This window comes from Carlito syrichta, unplaced genomic scaffold, assembly GCF_000164805.1.
Source record: "Carlito syrichta isolate Samal-C Ts95f unplaced genomic scaffold, Tarsius_syrichta-2.0.1 Scaffold84685, whole genome shotgun sequence".
Taxonomy (NCBI): domain Eukaryota; kingdom Metazoa; phylum Chordata; class Mammalia; order Primates; family Tarsiidae; genus Carlito; species Carlito syrichta.
The window spans coordinates 223,126-249,384 of NW_007028781.1; the positions used below are offsets into that span (position 1 = coordinate 223,126).

General features: G+C 56.8%; 1 protein-coding gene across 1 annotated transcript in view; it reads left to right on the top strand.

The window, feature by feature from the left end:
• Nucleotides 1-2,674: 2,674 nt before the first annotated feature.
• LOC103258900 (cytohesin-4) overlaps nt 2,675-26,259 on the top strand; it is a gene marked incomplete at its 3' end in the record, with an annotated part of 27,480 nt that continues 3,895 nt past the window's right edge. Inside the window, exons 1-8 of the mRNA XM_021711565.1 lie at nt 2,675-2,757; nt 13,887-13,966; nt 15,789-15,853; nt 16,796-16,862; nt 18,281-18,399; nt 19,932-20,012; nt 21,249-21,361; nt 23,619-23,767. Coding sequence (XP_021567240.1) covers nt 2,739-2,757; nt 13,887-13,966; nt 15,789-15,853; nt 16,796-16,862; nt 18,281-18,399; nt 19,932-20,012; nt 21,249-21,361; nt 23,619-23,767 — 693 coding nt within the window. The remainder of the gene's footprint in view (nt 2,758-13,886; nt 13,967-15,788; nt 15,854-16,795; nt 16,863-18,280; nt 18,400-19,931; nt 20,013-21,248; nt 21,362-23,618; nt 23,768-26,259) is intronic.

Sequence of the window (26,259 nt, forward strand, 5' to 3'; positions counted from 1 at the left end):
GTCAGGTCTTCAAAAATGAGACCACTCCTCAGACAAGCCATGCCCCTGAGCAAGGCACCTCCACTGTGTCCACTGCAAGATGAGTTGGGGTCCCCAAGACCATCCTCAGGTTCAGTGGTTCCCAAGGGCTCACAGGACTCAATACACGGTCACACTTACAGCTGTGATCTATGACTGTAGAAACATGCAAAGCACAACCTGCAAGAGTGCCTGCGTGGAGTCCAGAGGAAACCAGGCGGCAGCCCCCGGGACCCTCTCCCAAGGAGTCACATGGGACATGCTTGATTCTTCCTGCAACAAGGTGTGAAAACCCCTGAGACCCACCACGGATGCTGCACGGGCAGAGAACACAGCAAGGTGCTCACCGTTAGGGAAATGCGGGAGCCCTCCCTAAATGTCAGCTCCCAGATGCCAGTCGGACTGCCAGCAGGACTTTCTAAGGACAGCAGTCTCGAGTCTGCTGTGTTAACTCTTCTCTGCACAGGGAATTCGCCCTTTCTCCACATTTCTCTTTGTAGAAGGACCCAGGAAATGGTTTATAGTGCCTCAGGCCCAAATCAGTTGAGAAAAACCTAGTTCCCAGAAAACAGCCTTGAGTGATACGAGAACCAGGGCGCAGGGGCAGGTCTAAGAGTCCTGTGTGCACGAGGCTGGGAGTTGGCAGGCCTGGTTTCAAGCCCTGAATGGGCCACTAGCCCAAGTTCCCACCTGGTCCAGCATGGCCCAGTAATGAGCCTCAATGTCCTCTTCCATGAAATGAGGGCATTGGATATCATCTGTATCAGTGAGCTTTGGCTGCGTAACAAAGCATCCCAAAAGTCGGTGGCTTAAACAACGAAAACTGTTGAATTCTCAAAATTCCATGGGTCTGCAGTTTGGGTTGGGCTCAGCTTAGTGGCTCTTCTGGTGTTGCCAGGCCTCACTCATGAGGCAGAACCAGGGGACAACCAGGACACCAGGGCCTGTCTCCACGTGGCCTTCCCTCCACCAATAGGCTAGCCTGGATTGTCCCCATGGCAGCCAGATGAGAGGCAGGAGGCCAAGAGCACGAGGTGCTGTCAAGCCTTTTAAAGCCTAGCCTTGAAAGTCACATGACATCATTTCTGCCATGCTATTGGTCAAAAAGATTCAAGTCTGGCTCAGTTTCCAGGGAAGGAGAAGCACACTTTACCTCTTGATCAGAGGAGTGGCGGCATCACAGGGCAAAGGCGGGGAAATGGTTAGTTAGCTTTTGCTTTTACCACCATCTCCTCTTTGCTCCCTTCATTCATTTATTTATGCCACGCTCGAACAATCTCTACGTCCCCAGCATTTTACTGGACACTAACTAGGACGCAAAGGTGACCTTGCCCTTACAGGCCCCGGCAGATTGATGGGGAAATGGATGAAAACCAATAGGTGCCTTGAAGTTACAGGGAAGGAGCATTTATTTCATAGACACTTGTTTACACCACACACACCTTTTTCCATAAAGGATTTGAATCCACCTGCCAGAAAAGGCATAGACAATAAAATCATGGATTTTAGCCGGGCTCGGTGGCTCAGCCTGTAATCCTGCACTTTGGGAGGCTGAGGTGAGTGGATTGCCTGAGCCTGCAGGTTCAAGACCCGCCTGGGCAACTTGGCGAGACCTCATCTCTACAATAAATCAAAAGATCAGCTGGGCATGGTAGTGCCTGCCTGTAATTCTGGCTACTAGGAAGGCTGAGGCGGAAAGATCACCGGCACCCAGTGGGTTGAGGCTGCAGTGGCCAGGAACAGCCACTGCACTCCAGTCTGGGCAACAGAGTAAGACTCCAACTCAAAAAAAAAAAATTATGGATTTTAACCACAGAAGAAAGTCAAAACCGAAAGATGAAAGTGTTTATTGAGTAGCTCCCATGTCCCATGATGTCACACGCATCATCTCCTGCCATCTTTTCCGTATCTCAGAGGTGAGTGTTATTGTCTCCCTTCCATAGGAAGGCAAAACAAGGCTCCCTGTGGGTGAGTGCCTGACCCAAGTCCACACAGTTCCTGAACGGCAGGGCTGAGAGTCAGACAGCGGAGCCTGGCCCCAAAGTCCATCTGGAGAATAGAGCAGCTGTAGGTGGGCTTCAGATTAGAGGGTGAGTTTCCCAGCAGCCTAGGAGAAAAGAAAAACAGATTGCCCAATTGGTCTCCAGACAGGAAGAAAGCCAAGCATTTCCTTGAAGAGAAGCAAAACCGTTCTTAGCACTGAATTAATTGATCTTTTCTCAAGTGGGAGTTGAAAGGGAGCTTGGGAGTGGAATACAGTGGGCCCAGCTAGGACTGTCCAAAGGGGGTGATCCTTTGGTTTATAGATGGGGAGGTGGCCAGGTAAATACCCATGGTCCCCTAGAGAAGGTTCTGTCCTCAGTGACCACCTTCCCGAGTGTGCCCGTGTATGCGTGTGCGTGTGGGTGTTTTCCTGTCTCACTGGCTTTCTCTTTTTATCTGCCCCTCCCCCCTCTGTCCCTTCTACCTCTGTCCCTCGCTTGGTCACACCCCAAATGCAAAGGACCCTGACACTCTGCCAGTTTTTAGGAAGTGCTGCTGCGTGGAGAGCCTGCGCACGAGACCCCAGCGGGCAGGACTTCCTCCCCACACGATGCTGGGCCGGCAGGCAGGAAGGGGGTGTTACAGTCAAGGTGACGCATCCCTGCCGGGCCAGCCAGAGCAGCAGCTGGGTCAGCGGTGACGGGAGCGCGGGCCACCTTTCCCCTGAGGGTTTCAGAATGGACCTGTGCCACCCAGGTAAGCACCTGGAGCTGGTCGCTGGGCCTTCGCGTCCCCTCCCGTGGAGGGAAGCTAACCGTGCGGCCTCACAGGGCCCTGGAGGGGACAGCTGTGTAAATGGATATAACACAGGCGAGGTGTCGGTTGGGCTCCAGGGCCGGGTGACAGCAGTGAGCAGAGCGGGCACCATGCCCATCCTCACAGGCGTGTCCTCCAGCGGGAGAAACCGACGGTGGCCAAAATGCATGCCCTATGTCATCGGTGGCAAGTAGGGTGAAAAAGGTGATGTGTAAGGAAAACGAGAGGCGGGTGGGGAAAGCCTCGGGAGGGGACGCCCACTGACAGAGACCTGAGGGAGGTGGGGGATGACCTGTGGGGGGGTTCCAGGAAACAAACATTTCAGGCAAAGGAACAGCCAGTGCAAAGGTTCAGAGGTGGGACTGAGAAGTCACTTGTGATAAAGATGTTGATGCTGTGGTGTTGGTGACAGTGATGCCTGTCTGATGGTACAGGCTCTGAGGACCCTTTTTGGCCCTGAGGATTGGGGGGGGCCTTTGGGAGGCTGAAAACACTGCCTAGAGCCAGCGAGGGCCAGGAATGAGCAGCAGAGGACCTGACTGAGACCCTCCTAGAGAAAAGGGGGAGGGCAGGACAGCATTGTGCTTCTGGGAGGCAGAGAGAAAGGCTGGAAGAGGGCCAAGTTCCTGCACCCTGCGCTTCAGAATGCTCCAGAATTGCTGGAATTCCAGGACATAAAGGCTGGGAGGGAGGGACTGTCTGATCCCTTTGGTCCAGATGACTTCAACCTCGCTCTGCAACAGCATCCTTTCTTCGAACAAAATCCAGCAGAGAGCGACCTGACCCCACCCACAGGGCGTCTCCCTGACCCCCAGAGGTGGAACCTCCGGCTCCAGGGAACACACTTCGAGAACCACTGACACATTTCAACAGTTCCCCATTGGCAGGTGGGAAAAAGGAGGCCCAGAGAGGGAAAGAGCCTCGCCCAGGCCCAGGCAGGACTGCGCGCCGGCTCCTGACCCCCGGTCCAGTGCTCCCTCCCTGCCCCTGCCTCTCCTGGGGGCTTCTGGGGGCAGGTGGCCCCCAAACTCACTGCCCCGTGAGCACGTGTGAGTTGGCAACCGGAAGGCAGAGGAGACCCCGCGAGGGCCGGTGCCTGGTTCGAGGTTGCTCAGCCGACATGAGGTTGCGATGCTGTCCCTGCTGAGACTAGCCCCCTGCAAAGTACTCCAGCTGTCCCTCTCTCCTGAGAAGTACCCCCACTGTAAAGTACTCTTGCTGTCTGCCTTTCCTGAGAAGTACTCCCGCTGTCCCTCCCTCCTGAGAAGTACTCCCACTAACGTACTTCCACTGTCTCTCTTGAGAAGTACTCCCACTGTAAAGTCCTGCCAATGTCCGTCTCCCCTGAGAAGTACTCCCTCTAAAGTGCTTCCACTGTCTGTCTCTCCTGAGAAGTACTCCCACCATCCAGTACTCCCACTGTCTGTCTTTCCCGAGAAGTACTCCTGATTTAAAATACTTCTGCTGACCATTTCTCCTGATAATTACTCCTGCTATAAAATACTCCCACTGTCCATCTCTCCTGAGGAATACTCTCGCTGTCTGTCTCTCCCGAGACATACTTCCACTAAAGTATTCCCACTGTCCTTCTCCTCTGAGAAGTACTCCTGCTGTCTGCCTTTCCCGAGAAGTACTCCCAGTGTAAAGTTCTCTCACTGTCCGTCTCTCCTGAGAAGTACTCCCACCATCCAGTACTCCCACTGTCTGTCTTTCCTGAGTACTCCCACTGAAAAGTACTCTGGCTGTCTGTCTCTTCTGAGAAGTATTCCCACTGTAAAGTACTTCCAGTGTCTGTCTTTCCTGAGAAGTATCCCACTGTTATACTCTGGCTGTCTGTCTCTCCTGAGAAGTACTCCTGCTGTCCATCTCCCCTGAGGAGTCCTCCCTTTCGTCCATCTCCCGAGAAGTATTCCCACCGCCCGTCTCTCCGGAGAGGTAGTCCCACTATCTGTCCTTCCCATGAGCGCATTGTCCCTCGGGGCCCTGACATGCTGAAGTGACAGGGGTGGCTGTCTTCGCGAGGCAGATAAGGAAGCAGGCCCACAGCAGTGAGCCAAGGGCAAGGACTGAGTCACTGAAGGTCACGCCGTCAGCAAGGGGCAGAGCAGGGACAAGAACCTAAGGCAGAAGCGTCCAGGTTGGCCTGGCTGCGGAGGGGGCAGGGGAGGGTCTTCGCTCAGGCCGGCCCCCAGAGGAGGCGGATCACATGCAGGCAGTGTGTTGGGAGAGCGGGATGAAAAGCGGGAGATCTTTTTGTTCTATAAACAGTCCTCCAGTGCACTATGCAACGCTGAGGACAGCGGTGACCAAGTCACGGTCCTAACACCCGGGGGCGGGGGGTTCTGGCGTAAGATGCTGACAGGACTCTGACCCAGATGTGTGCATGGCATAGACCCGGAGATAGAAGGAAGCGTCTTCTCCCACCAGGGCAGGGGAGAGCTGGGAAGACTTCCCGGAGGGGGTGGGAGTGGGGAGAGGGAAGGCCATTCCCTGTTACCCAGGCTGGAGCTGCTCCCTGGCCAGGTTCCCCCCTTTCTGAGTGTAGACCTGTTCCCTGTAAGTGGGTGCCCTCGCCCCAGCCTGACTGGGGAGGTGGGAAATGAACAAGGATTGGGAGTCAGACAGGTCTGGCTCAGGTCCCAGCTCTGCACCAACCTGCCAGCGGTCATGATGGACCCCTTCCCTCTTTGGGCCTCAGTTTCCCTGCCTTTACTACAGACGGGATGGTGGCTGAGGCACCCTCAGGGCAGCTCTCTTCCTGCGGTGGCAGTGGCGTGGCAGTGGTACACATCAGGAAGCAGGTAAGGCCCCTCCCTCGGGGCCTGCCGGGAAGGTGAGCGGTCCAAGCTACAAAACCCCAACGCGACCAAAGACGAGCCAGCCTACCGGTGCAGAGAGGCCAGGCGGGCATTAAAAATAGAGGCAGCTCGGCCGGGGAGGAAGCCGCACTCGCCTGCAGGGCGGCCGGGGCCAGGGCAGAGCTGCTCTGCCCACACTGCCCGCTGCCCCGTGTCACTCACCGAGACTGGAGGGGCCTCTTTTTAGGACCCAAGAAGGCGTCCTCCCACCCTGGAAAGGGGAACTGGGCCAGCTGTCCTGGAAGCAGGGCTGCAAGCACACGGACTTCTAAAAATACGCTGGGAAAGAGGAAGGACAAAGGGGAAGTGGGGAGGAGTGGAGAGGTGGTCAGCGGGCACCAGCCACGCTCGCTGGCCCTGGGGCAAGGGCAGCCACAGCTTGCGGGCACAGCAGGGGCCGGCGTTCAGGGTTAAGTGAGGAGTAAGCGAAGGCGCACGGTGGTGGTGACTGTAATTTCATTATTTTGTGAATTATTGCTATTAATATCAAACATACATCTCCCATGAGCCCACATCTGCGCTCGAAACTCCATCCTGCGAGGCTTGGAATCAGAGTGGCCACGCTCAGGCTGTGTCCTGTGATCCTCGCCGAAGCTCTGTGTTCTCAGTTCTGAGATGAGGAGGAGTCCCCACTTTTGAACAGATAGTCAGACGAAGGCTCGGAAGCCCCATGTGCGCTGTGTGCTCCCTGCTGGATACAGCGAGCCTTTCCTCCACCGGGTGGGCTTGTCCACAGAGCCACGCAGAGCCCAGAAGTGCCGTGGGCACAGGAAGGAGGTGGGGGAGGGCATGGTGCCAGGGAGGTCACGGGAGAGGAGACCCAAAGGATAAACAGGAGCTGCTAGGCAGAGAGACGGAAGGGCATTCCAGGCACCGGGAGCATCATGTGCAAAGGCCTCTGCAGAGCAAGACCTCAGAGGAGTGAGTGAAGGGTGGCTGAGTGCTCAGCTTAGTTCTGGGCTCAGGGCTGGGGCCACAGTGTGAGAGGAGGAAGGGGAAGGGATGGTAGGATGGGAGATAGGCCTGGAGCAGGTAGAGGAGGCAGGGAGGCCCCACAGTCCCCTGGAGCAAAGTGACTGTGGGCGGGTGACAGAAATGGAAAGAAAATGGATGAGATCTGGGATCAAGGTGACACAAGAAGTGAGAGCCAGGTGGTTTCGAGGCGCCTCCTGGAGCACAGGGCCATTTCTAGAGCTCAGAAACTCAGGGAGAGGCCGTGCGGAGAGGGGTTTCTAGGAGTCCGAGTTTGGACACGATGGCAAGAGTGGCGGGGGCCAGTGCATGGGGGACAGCCGGACCTGAAGCTCAGAGAAGGGGCTGTAGCCAAGGACGTGTGTGGGATCCCGTGGCCCGAGAGAAGACACGAGACCCCAGGGGGAGGGGAGCCGGCCTAGGGCCAGCCCCGGGAGCCCTGTTGCTCCCCTCCCGACCACCGCATTGCAGAGCACCCATGGACACGCGAGAGCCCGCCCTGGCTTTTCTCAGGCGAGCAGCTAGTCTGGAGTCCACTCGGCCTCCACTGGCAGGTGGACCCGGGCCAGAAGCAGGCCTTCAGGACACAAGCCCCTGCCAACAGGAAAACCTTGGAAAGCAAACAAACAAGCAAAAAACTCTGCTCATTCACCTCAAAGTCAACTAGAGGTGATGGGTTTTTTCCACGGATGCAACTCAGCCTCCCGCCTGCTCCTGTCAGAGGATCCAGGCCCCAGCCTCCAGCTACCTCCCCTACTGATCCTTCCTGCTTCTCCACCTGGATGGCTCCTGTCACCTTCCCCTCCACAGGTCCCAAACCGCATGAGAAGCTACCTCTCCTGGGACAGAGGCCTGGGCATCCACAAACCAGAACTAAATCCCAGCCCTGCCACCTCCCAGCAGTGTGACCAGGGCAAGTCACTTCACCTTGTTGAGCCTCAGTGTCTTAAACTGAAAAATACCTGCTTCCGAGAGTCGTGAGGATGAGATGACAGCGTTTATCCGGAACTGCCAGCACGAGTCGGTGTTCATGAGCCTCAAGTTGAATGAGACTCTTGCTTCCCCCCAGTCCCCTGGGAACAGGACCCTTCGAACTGCAGAACTGAGTGACAGGGACAGAAAGAAAGTCCCAGAGGGTCGCTAGGAGGAAAGACAAGTGCCGCCACTCCTGTGCCCTCCCCTTGGCTCCCGGGCCCTCGTGGCCCACCTGCGCAGACAAGTGGAACACCACACAGTGGTCACTGATCTGGGTGAGTGGGGCCCCATCCAAGCAGGTATCAGCCCCAAGATGACACCTCAGCCGCACCTTCCAAAGGCTGCCCCGTCGCCCCATCATGCGGCATCTTCTGGAGGTGAGAGAGGACCAGTGCTGCCCAGGGCCCCCTGAGTGCTCACCGAGCATCACCGAGGATGTAAAGAGGGTCCCTTGGTCTGACGCAATGGGGCATGCCATGTTGGTGGCTCAAACCCTCAGGAAGCCAGGGATATGGTTGGCTGAGGCACTGTGGGCAGGCCAGGCAAACACAAATCCAAACACATGTCGGTTCCATCAAGATGAATCACTAGCCTTTGCGGAATCGAAGGGTCCAGCGGAGTCCACTTGCCGTCAAGCTGCTGATGGGTCTTCTGGAGAAAGGATGGACTCTACATCGTGCAGCAGGACCTAGGGGAGCCTTGGCGGGTGGGTCCACATGTGACCCCACCCGGAGCACACAACTGCTTCATCCGCACACTCATTGCACCTATAGCAGGGGCCACACGGAGGCTGCTGCCCTCCCGCCTGTCTGGTGGCGGTGCATGCTGTGAGCGTGAGTACTGCAGATTCTGTGCCCACTCTTGCAGGGTCAGTCACTCACCTCCCCCCAGGCCCCTGCATTCCTGATCTTCCAGCCTTCCTCCTTTCCGGCCTCCAACCGAGAAGCCAAGCTGCGCACACGGCGCATCAATGCCAATGTAGTCTTACTTCGAGCCTCTTCTCTGTCCATGGAAATGGATGAGCTGCCGCGCCCCAAGCTCTGCCCATTGAGAAGACTCCCCTGGCTGATGTCCCCAGGACGCTTTTGAGCAGGGCTGTGGTTCCGTCGCTGTCCAGCTTTTGCTCATACCCAAGCCCTGTGCCAGTCTATCCTGCAGCCACTCTGCCACTCTTGGCCGCTTCCCTCCCTTGTCAGGGTGTCATAAGGGACCACCCAGGACATGACGTGAGCTGAGAGACAGGCCCTGGCACAGCAGCAGGGATGACAGGAGGGTCTGGGCCACCTGTTCACTGGAGCTCTCCGACTCTACTCATGCCTGTCCCAGGTGTGCCACGTATGAGGGCGGATCCCCCCCAAAGGGAATTTATTTATGAAAAGTTTTTTATTTATTCTTACATGTTTAAACTTCAGTCAACTTCAAAGTACTCTTCATTGGCTGCAATACACCTATCAAGATGCTTTTTCCACTGCCCAAAACAGCTTTTGAACTCTTCAATTTTAATGTCTTTTAGTTCTTCTGTCATTTTTTGTTTCACCTCTTCCATGTCAGCAAAACGTTTCCCTTTGAAGACTTTTTCATCCAGGGAAACTAACCCCCAAAAATTTGTTCTGTGCAAGAGTGGAAGAATACAGAGGGTGAGGCACGGGGGTCATGTCAGTTTTGATCAAAAACTGCTGAACACTCAGCGTCGTGTGGACAGCTGCACTCGGAAATCACCCATCACGAGATGAGCAAATGCGTTAAAAGAATCTTTAAAAACAGACCAGGCACGGTAGCTCAAGCTTGTAATCCCAGCACTTTGGGAGGCTGAGGCAAGAGGATTGCCTGAGCTCAGGGGTTCGAGATCAGCCTGGGCAAGTTGGCAAGACCTTGTCTCTACAATAAATCAAAAAATTAGCCTGGCATGGTAGCATGTGCCTATAGTTCCAGCTACTTGGAAGGCTGAGGCGGAAGGATCGCCGGAGCCCAGCAGGTCGAGGCTGCGGTGACCATGAGCGTGCCACTGCACTCCAGCTTGGGCAACAGAGTGAGACTCCAACTCCAAAAAAAAAAGAGTCATTAAAAACAATTCACTGAAGCCAAACGCAGACTTTCACAACAACTCTAGCTGGTAGACTGATGCTGATGGGTTCCTAGAACACCTACCTAGCCAGTAAAGCCTGAACTACAAAGGGCTGCTCTCCAAAAGATAATTCTGGTTGTTTTTGGTCCCCTCTCATACAGAGGACTGTTGTTGGATTTGTTTGACTTATGACTTGGTAGGTCCTAAGTTAGCCACGTGGCATTCCATGGGCAGGCACTCTGTCTCTACCAGGACCTAGTGACATCCAGGAACTTGCTTCTGCATGGTGTATAATTCTGTGCTGCAGAGGTCATGACCTTGCTCCAGAGCCCTAGTGGTCCACAGTGCCATGTGCCATGTCCTATGGGGCCCATAAGTTGCACATGACATCCTCCTCACCTGACACCTCCAATACCCTGCAGTCCTATCCTGCAACAGCCCAAAGGCCTTGGCCACAGCCTGGACCTGCTGCAGGGCCCTGCCCTGTCTGGAACTTGCCTGGAGCTGACAGCCCTGCAGGTCATTCAGTGACGGGCAGCAGCAGCGTCCCCAGGGGTGGATTGTGTGCCTCAGAACTCAAATGGCCTGTCGAGTGTGTGTCTCCTTCCAAGTGCTACAAGATGCACCGGGCAGCACTGCCCTTTGCTTGGAGAGGCTATCCCAGCAAGGATGGGACCATCGAGAAGCTCCACCAACAGGCAAGCCCCTGAGTCACTGTCACACTCATCTCCCACCCCAGAGCTCCTGTGACTTACCAGGACCCTTCTGTCTCATCAGGCTCAATCAACATGCTGTCACCAACATGGTGACCAAAATGATGCTAAGGCCTCTTCAGACTATATTGTGACAGAGGGTAAGAGTTCACGTAACTCTGGGCCAAGCCTGTCAAAAAGCTCAACCGTCCAGCCCACGAGATGCCAACTGCTTCTGATCCTCCTTCCCAGCCAAGATGGAGGGAAAGTTATTTGCCAGACTGAGGCCCACGTGCCCTAGGGAAGACCTTACATTGGGCATGGCAACTGTAGCTGGGGTCCCTTGGTTGGTTTGTGTGGTCTGCTGTTGTCCTATAGGCTGCAGATATGATAAGACCACTACCCCACATCCTCCGGGTCCCCAGGGTGGCACTAACCCCTGCTGTCCCCCGTCAGGATACAGTGGATACAGTGGTTTTGATTGACTCTCTTAGCTGTGGGAGTAAGGGGCAGTTTCACAGACCTCCCAATTGTCTTCCCTCCGGGCCAAGGCACCAATGGGGGGAGGAGGACCAGGCGTGTCCACTCCAGTCTCCCTCCTGTAGACCAGGAGATGGCCGTGAGCCATGAAGTCCCCTCGTGCACAAGACCCAGCCAGTTACCACCTGGGATCCCTGTGCCTCCACCCTAATGGAGCCTCCAAGTCAATGTCACCTTGAAGCCTATGTCCAACCATCCTCAAAATATTTGGGTATTCCCCTTCCCCGGTGTAGTTACTGGAGCAAATGGCTACAGGCATTTCAGGGAAGGATCAGGAGGTCATCGCCACATATATTTGCACAGTTGGCAGGACTCTTCCTTCTGGGGGCCCCGCCTCTCCTGTAGTCAGGATGTTCTGGACCTGAACACAGGGTCAGGTTTTGGGATGAGCCAAGGGAATGTGGCTTCTTACTGCAGTGGTTGCTCATAAGAGGGACACGGGCTTGGGCACCCACAGAGGGACTCAGCCGTGAACCATCAGCAGGCCACACTCTCAACAACTGGGGAAGGGCTTAAAGGACAGCCGAACGGCACACACAGCCTCCGTTGTACACATGTTGAACTGTTCCCATATGTCGGTGCTGTGCTGGGTGTTTGACAAAGTTCAGTTCTTTTATTCCTCACCATCTCCCTCTGAGCTAAGGATTGTGGTTCCCATTTCACAGATAAGGATGCTATACTTGCCAGGTGCGGTGCCTCACGCCTGTAATCCCAGCACTTTGGGAGGCAGAGGCGAGAAGATTGCCTGAGCCCAGGGGTTCGAGACCATCCTGAACAACTTAGTGAGACCTCATCTCTACAGTAAATCAAAAAATTAGCCGGGTGTGGTGGAACGCACCTATAGTTTCAGCTACTTGGAAGGCTGAGGCTGAAGGATCCCCTGAGCCCTGCAGGTCAAGGCTGCAGTCGCCATGATCATGCCGCTGCACTCCAGCCTGGGCAACAGTGAGATGCTGACTCAAAAAAAAAAAGGGGAGGGGGGTGCTGTACTCATTATATTTCAGGTTTATCTGTAACAGACTTGGGATGACAACAACTGAAACAGTCTCAACACCTATTTCTCTCTCACTGAAAAGTCCAAATGGATAGGTGGTCAGGTGATACGATGACTCTCCCACACCAGTGCCCGGGGACTGCTTGGTACCCCGCATCTCAACATGAGGCTTCTGTCCCAAAGTCCAAGATGGCTGCTCGACCAATGAGAGGGGGCAGTGGGGAAGAGTAGCACTTGATAGTCTCTCTGAGCTCATTTGGAGGAGATCATGTCTGTCCTGGTATAACCTGTAAGAAACATGACGAGGCACTGCCTAAAGTTGGGACTTGAAGGTCTGGGAGGATTTGGATAGGCAGGCAAGAGAAGGCATCCCAGGGTGGCAGGACTTCCTGGGCAAAGGGAGAAGGCAGACTTAGTGCTGGATATTTCTGGGGGCATGAGAAGCTGGCAGGCTGGACTGGGAGACTCTTGTGGGGAGCAAGTCTGACTGCAAAAGCTGGGGAGGCAGAGGAGGCCCCAGGGTAGGATGAGGCCTTTTTTTTTTTTTTTTTTTTTTTGAGTTGGAGTCTCACTCTGTTGCTCAGACTGGAGTGCAGTGGCACACTCCCAGACACTGCAGCCTCGACTGCTGGACTCTGGCAATCCTCCCACCTCAGCCTTCCAAGTAGCCGAAACTACAGGCACACACTACCACGCCTGGCTATTATTTTTTTTTGATTTATTATTGTAGAGACCTCGCCAAGTTGCCTGGACAGGTCTCGAACCCGCAGGCTCAGGCAATCCACTCGCTCGGCCTCCCAAAGTGCAGGGATTACAGACTGGGCCACCAAGCCCTGCCAGGATGAGGACTTTTATTCTAAGATTTTTGACCAGAAGAGTGTCATGGGTGGAACAGAAGCTACCATAGGAGGTGGAGGTGGGACAGCTGACTCAGTGTGAGAGTCAGTATGGCACCTTTAACAGAACGCCAGCACATATCTCATTCTTTTTTTTTTTAATAAGTTGGAATCTCACTGTCACTCAGGCTGGAATGTAATGGCACACCCATGGCTACTGCAGGCTCAACCTGCTGGGCTCTCACGATCCTTCCACCTCAGCCTTCCAAGAAGCTGAAACTACAGGCACACACCACCACACCCGGCTAATTTTTTTATTATCATAGAGACGAGGTCTCGCCAAGTTGCCCAGGCTGGTCTTGAACCCCTGGACTCAGGCAATCCTCTCACCTCTGCCTCTCAAAGTGCTGGAATGACAGGCGTGAGCCACCACGCCCAGCACCTATCCTTTAATCCATCTCCCAGTGAAAATGAAAGAGCACAGGACTTATAGTCAGTCTGACCCAAAGTCTCATCCTGGCTCCGTGACCTGGCTCCTGTGAGACCTCAGTCGGGTCACCTCACCTCTCAAAGCCTCAGTACCTAGTAAGGACGTTGGGACCACCCTACTAAAGGCTCATTTCCCAGCCTCCCTTGCAGCTAGATGTGGCCATGTGACCACATTCTGGCCAATGGGATGAGGCCAAACAAGATGCTGTCACTGGTAGAACAAATAAATATGGGAATAAATAATAAACACATGAGCCAGTGGAGGAGTAAATTCCAGTTCCAAGGAAGGAGGGATGCCTTCCGTAAGCATTTTATTGAGTTTTTATTACACTTCAGACTCTTTCTTGGTGTGGGGATGCAGCTGCGAGCACAGGAGGGAAAGAGTTGAGCTCTCCTGGAGCTGAGAGTCTCATGGGAGGGACAGGAAAGATGCAGAGATCTCCATCCTGGGGCAGGAGAAAGATCAGGCAGGACAGGAGGGGGAAGGGCTGCAGTAGACAGGTGGTCAGGGAAGGCCTCCCAGAGGGGGCACACCTGAGTGAGGAAGATGAGCAAGCCCTGGGTTTCTGGGGCAAGAAGGCCCCAGAGAAAGGGCTGGTGAGGGTGGCCAGAGCCTGGTGACGGAGAGACCAGTGCTTCTCTCTCCAGACACGGAGCTGAGCAGCGGGGAGGCCGAGGAGCTGCAGCGCATTAAGTGGCACCGGAAGCAACTTCTGGAGGACATCCAGGTGAGGACGCATCCATGCACGCTCACACGCATCCACGTGGCACGCCCAAACCCCACAGGCCCACACACAGACACGCCTGTACGCCTCCCCTCCCCTCCTGACCCCGCCTGGTCAGACAGCATGGTGGCCTCAGCCGCAGTCAGGAGTGGGGAGGACCCCAGGACCCCCAGAGGACCAGGGATGCAGGGCATGCCGGGGAGGAGGGGCAGGGAGCAATCCAATTAGGCACCTACTGTGTGCCGAGCACGCTCCACCTATACCCGCGTCCCCCCAGGGAAGGTTCTAACCCCAGCTGTGTGGCCTCAGCCAGGCCTTCCCCTGCTGAAGTCCAGACCGTTTGGCCAAGGCGACACCTAACGTGTGCCCTGCACTTGCCCTCGCCAATTGGCTCTTAGATCAGCGATCTGTCCTCAGCAAAGGCCTGGGCTCCGCTCCTGCAATGCGCCTTGCCCCTGGGGCGTTGTGCCTGCGGCTTTCTCTGTCCGATAGACTTCCCAGCTCTCCTCAGGGCTCCTCCTTCTCATTCTCTCATTCTAAGCTCAAATATCACCTGTTCCCTGACCACCCTGGACACCCTGGCTACGGCTTCTGTGCGCACCCCCCACTCCCACACACTTAAACTTAGGATTCTGGTGAGGGGTGAAGGCACATCATTCAAGCTGCTAGTGTTTTATTGAGCACATACTATGTGTCAGTCTCTTTCTGTGCCCTTGCCCTGATCGTGTTCTGCATGGTCATTTCATTTGCCCCATGGCCACCCACCATCCCAGTCCCACTAGACCGTGCACCTCGTGAACATACAGCCAAATGTTCACACAACATCTTGTCCACCGCTGTGTCCCCAATCTGCTAGTTGGAGCATAGCATATGCTGTGGGAAGCCACTCAGCGACTCAGCCCAGATGGCATGGACAGGAGCTGATGGGGTCAGATACAGGTTCCCTGGGCTGGCACTGAGTCCCAGGACAAGCCCCTGGGACCCGTCCCTTCACCGGCATCCCACTGATCTGGGGGTAGGGGGCTCAGGTGCATCTTGGGGGCATTGCCCCAGGCTCATGCCGCTGTCCTGCAGGGGGCACTAGACCAGCTGCCCCTCTTCCCATTTGCCCCGTGGTGGTGGTTGGAGTTGGGTTGGGGGTGTCCCCTGCCGGCACTTCCTCCAGGGTCAAGACGAAACAGGCTCAGGGAGGAGTCAGACCCCGGGCATGTCACATCATCCTCTGTGCCTCAGTGTCCTCTTCTGTAACTCCCATGGGAGCTGCAGAGTCCCTGAGAAGGAGGCCTATGCTGCCTGTGCCCGGGTGTGCCTGTGGTCCCTGGCACATCATGGGCACTTAGTAAGAGTGAGTGACAGAGTGAGTGGAGGGAAGCCAGAGAGGAGCTGGGGCCTGATCGTAGGGCAGGAATTAGGAGGCAGTGGGGAGCCTTGGGAGGACTTGAGGGGAAGGCAGGGCAAGAATTAGGAGGCAGTGCTCCAGAAGATGCCAGCAGGGTGGAGGTGGGCTCCTCGGGAGGCTTGGCCCGAGGGCGGGATTCCTCACTGCTGCTGAAGAGGAGATGGGAAAGCCAGTGATGGGTTGGGCGAGTGGAGGGGACTTGGGGACTCCCAGCCCCAAGACAAGAGAGGCGAAGGGATGGGTGTAGACAGAGGCAGTCAACTGGCATGGGACTTGGAGGGTTGAGATCTGGGGAGGGGATCTGTCAAGGGAGGGTCCCTCAGCCCGGGGGGCTCAGGACAGAGGCCCGGGAGTAATGCCCAGGGGTGAGAGTGGTCTCAGGCCCCCTGGCTCCTGGACCCCCCGTCATGCCCACTGCCCCCACAGAAGCTGAAGGATGAGATTGCCGATGTGTTTGCCCAAATCGACTGCTTCGAGAGCGCGGAAGAGAGGTGAGGGGCCCGGGGGGACCCCAGGAAGCTGCCGTGGTTGATTCTCAGGAACGTCACACACCATGAATGAGCAGAGGCCACATCTGGGCCCCAGGCCTGGTGAAACCGGGGGTTGGCCCGGAGGAGGAGGCAGCAACAATGAGGCAGGGACAGGCAGACTCCAACCCTGATCAGTTGAGTCTGGTCCTGGCTTCCAGACCGCCCCTCTCTTGAGACACACCCTATCTTCCCACGCCCTCCACCTGAAGTCTCTGGCCCAGCCCTGACCCATCACTGGCCACAAGCACAGGGAAGCTCATCTCCAAGGACAAGGACGAGGGCACCCAGGGCCCCAAGAGGACAGGAATCTGGCCCGTGGCAGGCCAAGGCCCTCTACTCTAGTCCCTACTCACAGGGTGTCGGCCTCCGCCTTCATGGGAAGACTCCCCCCAGCTCTGTAACCTGAGCAGATCCCACCTCACCTGTGCAATGAGAAAGTTGGGTCCTACACAGTCCCCTGAGGGACAGACTCCTACATACAGCGTCCCAGGAAACCCCCACCCTGCCTCTGCACCCCTTGGATTCCCACCGTTTCGCCCTCCCCCACCACACGCACTCACACATGCACACACACACGCCTGTGTCTCCCCCGCCTCCCTGTCTCACCCAGGATGCTCACCCAGAGCCTGGTTCCAGCACCTGTGCCCCAACTGCTCCGTTTTCTTGCCAGGGCCCCTCTAAATGCTCCCGCACGGCAACTCCAAGAGCCACTAGGTGCTCACACGGGGCCTGCTGGAAGAGCCTCATCTGGGCTCCGAGGAGGAGCCCAGATCCCACTTGTCCCTCGAGCTCCCAGGGAGGCATGGACAGGCCCAGGACCCCACCCAGAGGCTGCAGAAAGGACCTGGGGGAGGGGGTCCCTGGGAGTCCTGGGCGGCCAGGCTGACGCCCTCGTGTCTACAGCCGGATGGCCCAGAAGGAGAAGGAGCTATGCATCGGGCGCAAGAAGTTCAACATGGACCCCACAAAGGTAGGCAGGGCTGTGGGCACGGCGTGCTGGCACCTCACTGTCCTCTCGTGTGCCTGAGCCCCACGGCAGCCCCTTCCCAGCAGGCCCACGTGTCTTGTTCAGCGCCAGGGCCGGCTGCAGCTGGGTTCCATCCCCCCAGGGCAGAGCCCCCTAGGAGCCAGGAGGATAGGAGAGTCCATGGCGTCCATGTGCCCGGCCTAGGCCCTTCCCCACGCTGGCTCCTATGGCCTCCTCTGTGGACAGAGGCGTCTTCCAGCCCCGGGCCAGGGGAGAGCCAGCCTTGTGGTCTCACCACCCGCATGAACACTGGAGCTTGGGGTTGGGTTAGTACGCCCCGTCCACCCCAACCTCCATGGCCCTGGAGAAACCCCAGCCCCCACCCCTACCCTGCCAGGGGCAGCCGGGATCCCTTTCCCAAAGAGACAGAAACAGGAAGAAGTCACACACTGACAGGCCGAGGAGGAGTCAGGGCAACCAGCGGAGGTGCCAGGCTGGGGTCCCTGGAAATTTACTGCTTTGCTTAGGAGGCTGGCCCCTCCCCATCACAGGCCCAGAGTGTCACAGCCATTAAGCCCCCATGCCACAGACCCTCAGACCCCTGCTCCCATCCACATGGGCCCACACATGCTCACTCTCACACCGACCCACACTCTACCCAGCCCCTGGGGGTCCCTGCACCTTCTGCCTGTCACTCTGAGCCCCCACAGCCTGCGCCCACCTCCCAGCAGTGGAACCTGGGGGAATTCTCAAGGAAAACCGGAGACCACCCCCCCCCCGCCCCGCACTCTACAATTAAGACGCCGGCTCTGCATGCCTGGGCAATGGTGAGGAGAGAGGTTTGCAATAAGTCCAAGCAGGTCCAGTGTGCGGGCACAACCCGCTCCTGTGCCCATTGAGAAAGGGAAGAAAGGTCAACGCAGTGGAAAGTGTCCACCTCTGAATGATAGGACTGGGCCAATTTCCTCCCCTTTTGACTTAGCTGTTTTTTTCTAACTTTCCTACAATAGACATAGATGACCATGTGAAAGAATGAAACACTATTTTTAAATAATATGAGTTTTAGGGGAACAAAAGGCATGGCTGAGTCACTGAATCTTAGAATTACGAATTCTTAGAATCGGTGAAGCATATAATCAAGGAGTGCCAGGCTGAAGGGGACCCTGGGGAGCACCTGGCATGAACCTGGTTCACTTCAGGAAGCCCAGTTTTCTTTGCACGCCTCCGGTGATGGGGAACTCACCACCTCGCAAAGGCAGCTTCTCTTAAGGAGGGGATACAGCTTTCCAGAACAGGCTGTGTCAACACCAGAAAACCAGGCCCCAGGGCCTTGGCCCTGGGGTAGGACTCCCTTCCTCCCTCCCCTCCTCCTCCCCAGCTTGCTGCCAGGAGCTTCTCAGGGCTCTGTGTACTCCCTCCAGGGCATCCAGTATCTCACTGAGCACAAGCTGCTAACCCCCGACGTCCAGGACATCGCCCGGTTCCTGTACAAGGGCGAGGGCCTCAACAAGACAGCCATCGGCACCTACCTGGGGGAGAGGTAAGGGGGGGGCCTTAGGGAGGCAGGAAATGAGGGCGCACAGGTGTGTGGATGTGCCGGTGTGTAGTGCCAGGGTGGATTGCATTAGGAAAGTCACAATGCCTGCGACTTGAGGGGTTGGAACGAGTGAATCATCCCCTCCAGATTCTAAGCCCAAACCTATATACCTTCATTCATTCATTCAAGAAATAAATCCTCGCCGGGCGCAGTGGCTCACGCCTGTAATCCCAGCACTTTGGGAGGCCGAGGTGAGAGGATTGTCTAAGTTCATGGGTTCGAGACCAGCCTGAGCAACTTGGCAAGACTTCATCTCTACAATAAATCAAAAAATTAGCTGGGCATGGTGGCCCATGCTCGCAGTTCCAGCTACTTGGAAGGCTGAGGTGGAAGGATTACCTGAACCCAGCAGGTCGAGGCCGTGGTGGCCATGAGCATGTCACTGCACTCCAGCCTGGGCAGCAGAGTGAGACTCCTCAGAAAGAGAGAAAGAAAGAAATCTTGCTCAGAGTGCTGTGTTCCAGGTACCATCCTAAGCTCTGGCTTACACCAGTGAGCAGGCAAAACTCAAATCCCCAGGGAGGCCCATCCCCACGGGGGAGACAGATCTCAGTGTAGGCAAAACGTGTTAGAACATGGTCGGTTCTCTGGAATACAAATAAAGTAGAACAGGAAGGTCAAAAGTACTGGAGATCAAGGGTGAGGGGCTGGGGTTTTAAATAGTGTGGACAGGAAGGGCCTCACAGAGAAGGTGGCATTTGATGGAAACTTAAAGGAAGTGAGGGAGTGAGCATTGCAAACCTCCAGGGAGAGGGGTGGTCAAAGAACATCGAGTGCAAAGGTCCTGGGGCAGAGGCAGATGCTCAAGAAACAGCAGGTTGGCTGGGCAGCCTGTAATTCCAGCACTTTGAGAGACGGAGGTGAGAAGATTGCCTGAGTCCAGGGGTTTGAGGCTAGCCTGGGCAACTTGGCTAGACGTCGTCTCTACAATAAATCAAAAAATTAGCTGGGTGTGGTAGAGATCCCTTGTAGTTCCAGCTACTTGGAAGGCTGAGGTGGAAGGATGGCCTGAACCCAGCAGGTCGAAGCTGGGTGGCCATGAGCGTGCCACTGCACTCCAGCCTGAGCAACAGAGTGAGACCCTCACTCAAAAAAAACCCAATAAAAACCACCTGGCTTTGAAACTGGAAGGGAGCAAGAGAGAGAGGAAGTAGTTGGTGACAAGGGCCTGGTTCTCTCCTTGGGCAGTCACGTGACTTGGGGTCACCGGGTAGGAAGGAGCCAAGGGAGGACTTGATTCAGGGCAGCTGCCCCAAAGCCAGAGCTTGCCTCGGGCCAGACCAGCACGGCACAGCGGACTGTGAAGGCGTGGACGCCCACGTGGGACGGAGTGGGTGTGCCTGGGTGTGATGTGGGTGGGACAGAGCGGGCACACCAGATGGCACTGGGCCCCTGAGGGCAGGCGTCTCCCCCCACCCCCCACCTTGCCCCCTCTGCCCGTGCCCAAGCGTGTCCCGCCTCCTTCCACCCCCCAGGGACCCCGTCAACCTGCAGGTCCTCCAGGCCTTCGTAGACTGCCACGAGTTCGCCAACCTCAACCTCGTCCAGGCCCTCAGGTGAGTGGGGGTCGGGGGTCACAAGCTAGGGGAGTCGGGAACAACGAGGAAGAGTTGAGGAGCAAAGCAGACCAGTGGGCGGCCGGGGGGCCGAGGCCACCGTCCAAAGCAGGGCCGGGCTGCAGCCGCCACCATGACGATATCCTGTGTCCGTGTTGCCATGACTGTGGTGGGTCCTTACAGTCCCCATGACGTCATGGCCGCCAGCTGCCACTGGATTAGTTAGGGCTTGTTTTATTTCCGTTATTAATCTAGATGAGTATATTGCATTTATCACTGCTTATTCTTTCCTAAGTAGGACACTGTCGTTGCTACAACGGCTGAGGCAGGGCAGGGTACCTGTTAGGAGCACCGACTCTAAGCCACCCTACACAGTTCAAATCCTAGCTCTGCCATCGCCCCCTGTGACCACGAGCAGGTCACACGCACAAATCTCTCTGTGCCTCAGTTTCCTCGTCTGTAAAAGGGGGATCATAATAGCACCAACTTCATAGGGTTGTGAGGTCTAGAGTCAGTCTTGCTGCTGATGGTAACGCCTGGAAACTCAGCTCCCAACAAGGAGCATCCGATCTGGGCTTTGAAGGATGAGTAGGAGTTTGCAATAGAGAGGAAGAAGAAGCTACCACCATCAGGGAGTGTGACCTTCCATCTGACTCCCGTGCTGTTTAAGGGAGAGGGGTAGATGGCTTGGGAGTCTCCCAAATTCTTTCATTCATTCATTCACGTATTCAACAAGCCTTCGCCCTTGTGTGAGGCCCAGCGAAGGGAGAGGCAGGGGCACAATCCTCGCCCTCAAGGAACTTGGCTTGCAGCTGTGGAAGTCTCCACATTCCAAGAAAGGGAGGCTGAGCCAGGGAAGGCTCCCCCGCCCCCGGGCCCACATAGCCAGATCCCAGGGCCCAGCAGCCAGGCAAGGGAGCCATAGGACCCGGCAGGCAGAGGCCCCCTCATGGACGGGGCAGACGAGGCCGCTGTCAGAGCTGGGTCTCAGGTGGGCAGAGGCGAGTGGACACACGCTGAGTCCCAAATTCTGAAAGTCACGGCGTGTCTGGACGCCCCTGCGGGCTCTGCACTCAGGTTCCACGCCCCGAGTCCTAGCCGCAAGCCTGATGACAGGTGCAGGTTCCCCCACTCACAGGATGGAGAAACTCAGCCTGGAAGAGGCAGAGCAACTTGTCTGGGGGCCCGTTGGGAGCCCCCCACCCACTCGGCTGCCTGTCCCTGTCCCTGCCCCAGACAGTTCCTGTGGAGTTTCCGGCTGCCGGGCGAGGCCCAGAAAATCGACCGCATGATGGAGACCTTCGCCACCCGATACTGCCTCTGCAACCCCGGCGTCTTCCAGTCCACAGGTGCGGTGGGGGGAGGAGGGGAGGCCCTTCAGCACCGCCAGGCGACGACCTCACAGACCCCCTCAGGCTGTCCCCGGGCACCCAGCCCCCTTCAGGAGCTCACTGAGCGCCAGCTCCGTTGCTGCTGGGAGCTTGTCTGGCGGTGCTGCCTTGGGACCCGCACCCCGGGAGAGGAGGCAGGAAATGGTAGCACGGGGTACCAGGGCAACAGCACCCCTGTCTGAGGGCAGGGGCAGGGAGTCAGAATGGCTAGGATGGCTTCTCACAGGCAGAGTCTAAATAGGGTCTGAATAGAGCTTTGAAGGATGAATAGGAGGTCTCTGGGAGGTTAAGGAGAGAAAGGGCATTTTGAGCGGGAGTTTTGGTTTGAGCAGGGGCCCAGAAGCAGGAAACGGCCGGGGCAGGGTGTCAGGGCACAGAGGTATAGAAGGAGGTCAGCAAAGATCAGTCTCCATCCTCTTCTCTCTGGGGCTAACCGAATGCCCACATGAAGACCCCCCCAGAGGACAGGGTGGGGAGGGGCCATCACAGCCAACTCATCCTGGCCTCTTACCTGGGTCTAGCGTTATCACAACAATGACTCACTCTGGGAACTGAGCCGTCCCTGTGTGTTAAGTGCTTCACACGTGCAAAGTCGGTTATCTTCACGTCAGAGCCACGGGGCCAACAGTGTTTCCACCCCTTCTCAGGACACAGAATGCAGCTTCAGAGAGATAAAGTGACTTGTCCACGAACACCCCCTCTCGTGCCTGTGTCCACGGACAAAGCCTGTAGCGCATTCAACCCTGTTTGTGGTTCTGTCGGACGTTGGTGTTCGCACGTTCACTCTCCGGCGGCTACGCAAGCCTAAACGTCCCCCAAGGGCAGGGGACTCATGAGATCTAGTCACCGATGACCCCAGGCCCACAGCACAGGGCAGGTCCCCATAAATAGGGGTAGAAGCCCGGCGTGGGGGCTCACGCCTATAATCACGCCTCCTCTTTGGGAGGCTGGGGTGAGGGGATTGACTGAGTCCAGGGGCTCGAGATCAGCCTGGGCACCTTGGCGAGACCTCATGTCTACAATAAATCAAAAAATTAGCACAGCGTGGTGGTGCACACCTGTAGTTTCAACTACTTGGGAGGCTGAGGTGGAGGAATTGCCTGAGCCCAGCAGGTCGACGCTGGGATGGCCGTGAGTGTGCCACTGCACTCCAACCTGGGCGACGGAGTGAGACTCCAACTCCAAAAAAAAAACACCGGATTGAATCACAGCCCCAATACTTTTTTTTAATTTTTGATTTTAAAGATGTGGGATCCAATTCAGGCTTAGGTATACAAATGTTCATCATGCAGGTACGCTTGTTGATGAGGTGTGCCAATACTTCTTAATGTTGTGGTCTTGGGCAAATAACTTCGCCTCCTCCTGCCTCAGTTTCCTCATCTGTAGAAGGGGGCTAGGCACAGGACCAGCCTCCTAAGACGGCGGCGGAGACATAACACACTTAGCACAGAGTGAGCACCAACAGCGAGCGTTAGGTGTGCTCTTGGCAGGGATGGAATCATTGGTGTCCTAGAGCACCAGCCACTTCAAGGATTAACCTCCAAGTGTCACCAATAGGGACGCTGAAAGTCAGGGTCGCTCCCAAGGTCAACTGGGGACTGGAGACACAGTCGGAGTTCCCTGACCCTGGATCCAAGGCCCAAACGCTCCACAGAAGCCCCAGCCTGAGTAGCAGTTGCCTGCCTGGCCAAGCCGGGCCCTGCCTTCCTCCCAGGCACTTGGATGTCTGAATAACGGGGAGCCGGGAGCCCCACACAGCCAGCAAGATTACAGAGTGGCACGTGCCTGAGCCCTGAGCCGGCTGCCAAGCATAAGTGTCCTCCGAGTTCCGAGGAGGCAGAACAGAGTGGGCAGGGGGCTGGCTGGAAGGACTCTGGGGGAGGAGGCCTGGAGCTGGGGCTGAGCCAGAAGGAGGAAGTGAGAAGGAGAGAAGGGGAGGGGGGAGGGCGGGCTGCAGCCGGTCCAGCAGGAGCAAAGCGCGGGGGTGGGTGGGCAGGAGGGCCTCAGATCAGAGGGGCTCAGATGGGACCACCGAGGTTTGTTTGGGGGTGGCGACCAGCAAGAGTGGGAAGGGAGACCGGGCCTCGAAGGGCAAGCCCGGAGGACAGAGGGCTCTCTCGGGCCTGGCGACGGCAGAGACTTGGCCCCTAGAAGGGGTGGGGCAGAGGCAGGAGAGAGGCCAGGGCCAGGAGCGTGACCCGCCGCCCCTCCACAGACACCTGCTACGTGCTGTCCTTCTCCGTCATCATGCTCAACACCAGCCTTCACAACCCCAACGTCCGGGACAAGCCGCCGTTCGAGCGCTTCGTGTCCATGAACCGCGGCATCAACAACGGCAGCGACCTGCCGGAGGAGCAGCTCCGGGTAAGAGGTGCACAGCCCATCCGGCTGGTCCCAGGACACCCAGGAGAGGCCCGTTCCTGGAGGAATGGCCCAGAGGGGCTCCTCCAAGACAGACACTCCCAGCAGGTCCTCCGCTGAGATGGACCACCAGGTGTGTGAATGCCTAGGATGGACAACCAGGGGGTGACTGTCTAGGATAGACCGCCAGGTGGGTGACTGTCTGGATGGACCACCAGGTGGGTGACTGTCTAGGATGGACCAACAGGGGGTGACTGTTTAGGATGGACCGCCAGGTGAATGACTGTCTAAGATGGACCACCAGGTGGGGGGCTGTCTAGGATGGACCACCAGGTGAGTGACTGTCTGGGATGGACTGCCAGGTGCAGGGCTGTCTAGGATGGACCGCCAAGTGGGTGACTGTCTGGATGGATCGCCAGGTGAATGACTGTCTAGGATGGACCACCAGGTGGGTTACTGTCTGGATGGACCGCCAGGTGAATGACTGTCTAGGATGGACCACCAGGTGCGGGGCTGTCTAGGATGGACCGCCGGGTGGGTGACTGTCTGGATGGACCGCCAGGTGGGTGACTGTCTAGGATGGACCGCCAGGTGGCGGGCTGTCTAGGATGGACCGCCGGGTAGGTGATTGTCTGGATGGACCGCCAGGTGAATGACTGTCTAGGATGGACCACCAGGTGGGTGACTGTCTGGATGGACCGCCAGGTGGTGACTGTCTAGGATGGACCGCCAGGTGGGGGGCTGTCTAGGATGGACTGCCAGGTGAGTGACTATCTAGGATGGACCACCAGGTGGTGACTGTCTAGGGTGGACCGCCAGGTGAATGACTGTCTAGGATGAACTACCAGGTGGGTGACTGTCTGGATAGACCGCAGGTGGTGACTGTCTAGGACGGACTGCCAGGTGGGGGCTGTGTAGGATGGACCACCAGGTGGATGGCTGTCTAGGATGGATCGCCAGGTGAGTGACTGTCTAGGATGGACCGCCAGGTGGTGACTGTCTAGAATGGACCACCAGATGGGTGACTGTCTGGGAATAAGCCACCAAAAATAGTCCTTCCCAGAGTGGCCCCATCTTGAGGATTCCTGGAGATAGACCACCCAGGAGATCCTCCCAGACTGAAGCTTTTGGGGGCTACAGGCAGCTGTCATCCATACCTTCCTAAAGGGGTAGCTCATGCAGCCAGGTCTATTTCTTGGAATCCCAGATTCTCAGCCTCAGTATGTCAGGGCTGGAAATCCTCCATCTCTGGGCTTGAACCCTCCCTCACTTGGAGAGAGAAAGCTGAGGCCTTCCACAAGCCCTATGTTAGCTCCAGAGCCAAGCAGGACCAGGCCTCCTGGCTCCTTATTAAGCAGCCCCACACCCCTGCCATGCTGTGCCGGGCCCTGTGCCCAGCACTGGAGACCCAAAGAATGATCCAACCACAAGTGCTGCCCTGACCAAGTTCAAGGTCTCGTGGGAAGATGACATATATGTGCATTTCATCCCTGCATGAGTCAGGCCGTACTGACTATGGGAACACAACCATGGGGACGCAGAAAGTGCTACCATTCTCTTGGGGGCACGGGAAGGGTACCACCCTGGAAGAGAGGAGGTGGGTTCTGAATGGGCCTTGAAGGTTGAGTAGGAGTGTGCCCAAAGAAGATGCTGGGAAAGGACATCCCAGAAGGAAGAAGCCGCCAGAACCCAGGCCTGGCCTGGCTGGGAAAGGGAGAGCACCCGGTGTGGCCAGCTGAGGTGAGGGTGTGGGTGGAGAGTAGCTGGTGACAGGGTGGGGCCAGGTGCCCAGGGCTTCGCACAACAGGTTCAGGAATTGACCTATTTTCTACAGGCGAGGTCGAACCATGAGTAGTTTGTAGACACAAGAGGGAGATCCGAGAGCCTGGCTCGGCAATAATGGACACTTCATCCCAAGGACTAGAGCTGCCCAGACTCAGGGCTTAGCCCCTCCACGTCAGCCCCCCAACAGGGAGGGGAAGAGGGTCCTGCATGCCCTCAGGCTTAGCACCCCAAAGGCTGGGCTGGCACTGGGCCTGGAATGATGCTGTGCCCCTCAGTGTTTGAGAACCGCCCGCCCTCAGCTCAGGGTCACCCCGGGGGAGAAGGTTTATCAGAAGGGCCACTTCGTCCAGTGAGGGCTGATTAGAGCTCAGCCTCCCCCGGCTGCCCACCGGGTGTCCTTGGCAATGACACTGGGGTCCAAGCCACTTTCCCTTCCGCCAGGAGAAAGGTGATGATGACGCCCACATCCCAGGGCTGCTGGGAGTTGTCACTTCTCAAAAGGCAAAGGGCAGAGCCATGCCAGGGGCACAGGACAGGCTCTAAACAGCCCATGTCTCTGCTAGGAGTGATTAGCCATGACAAAGGCCAGTATGTGGTACAGTGAGGCGTCACAGGCGTTAGAGAATCGGCCTCTCTCATTTGGGGTCCCCTCGCCACAAGGCTGGCGCACCTGGTCTGGCAGGGAGTGAGTTAATTGCCACCCCCCCCCC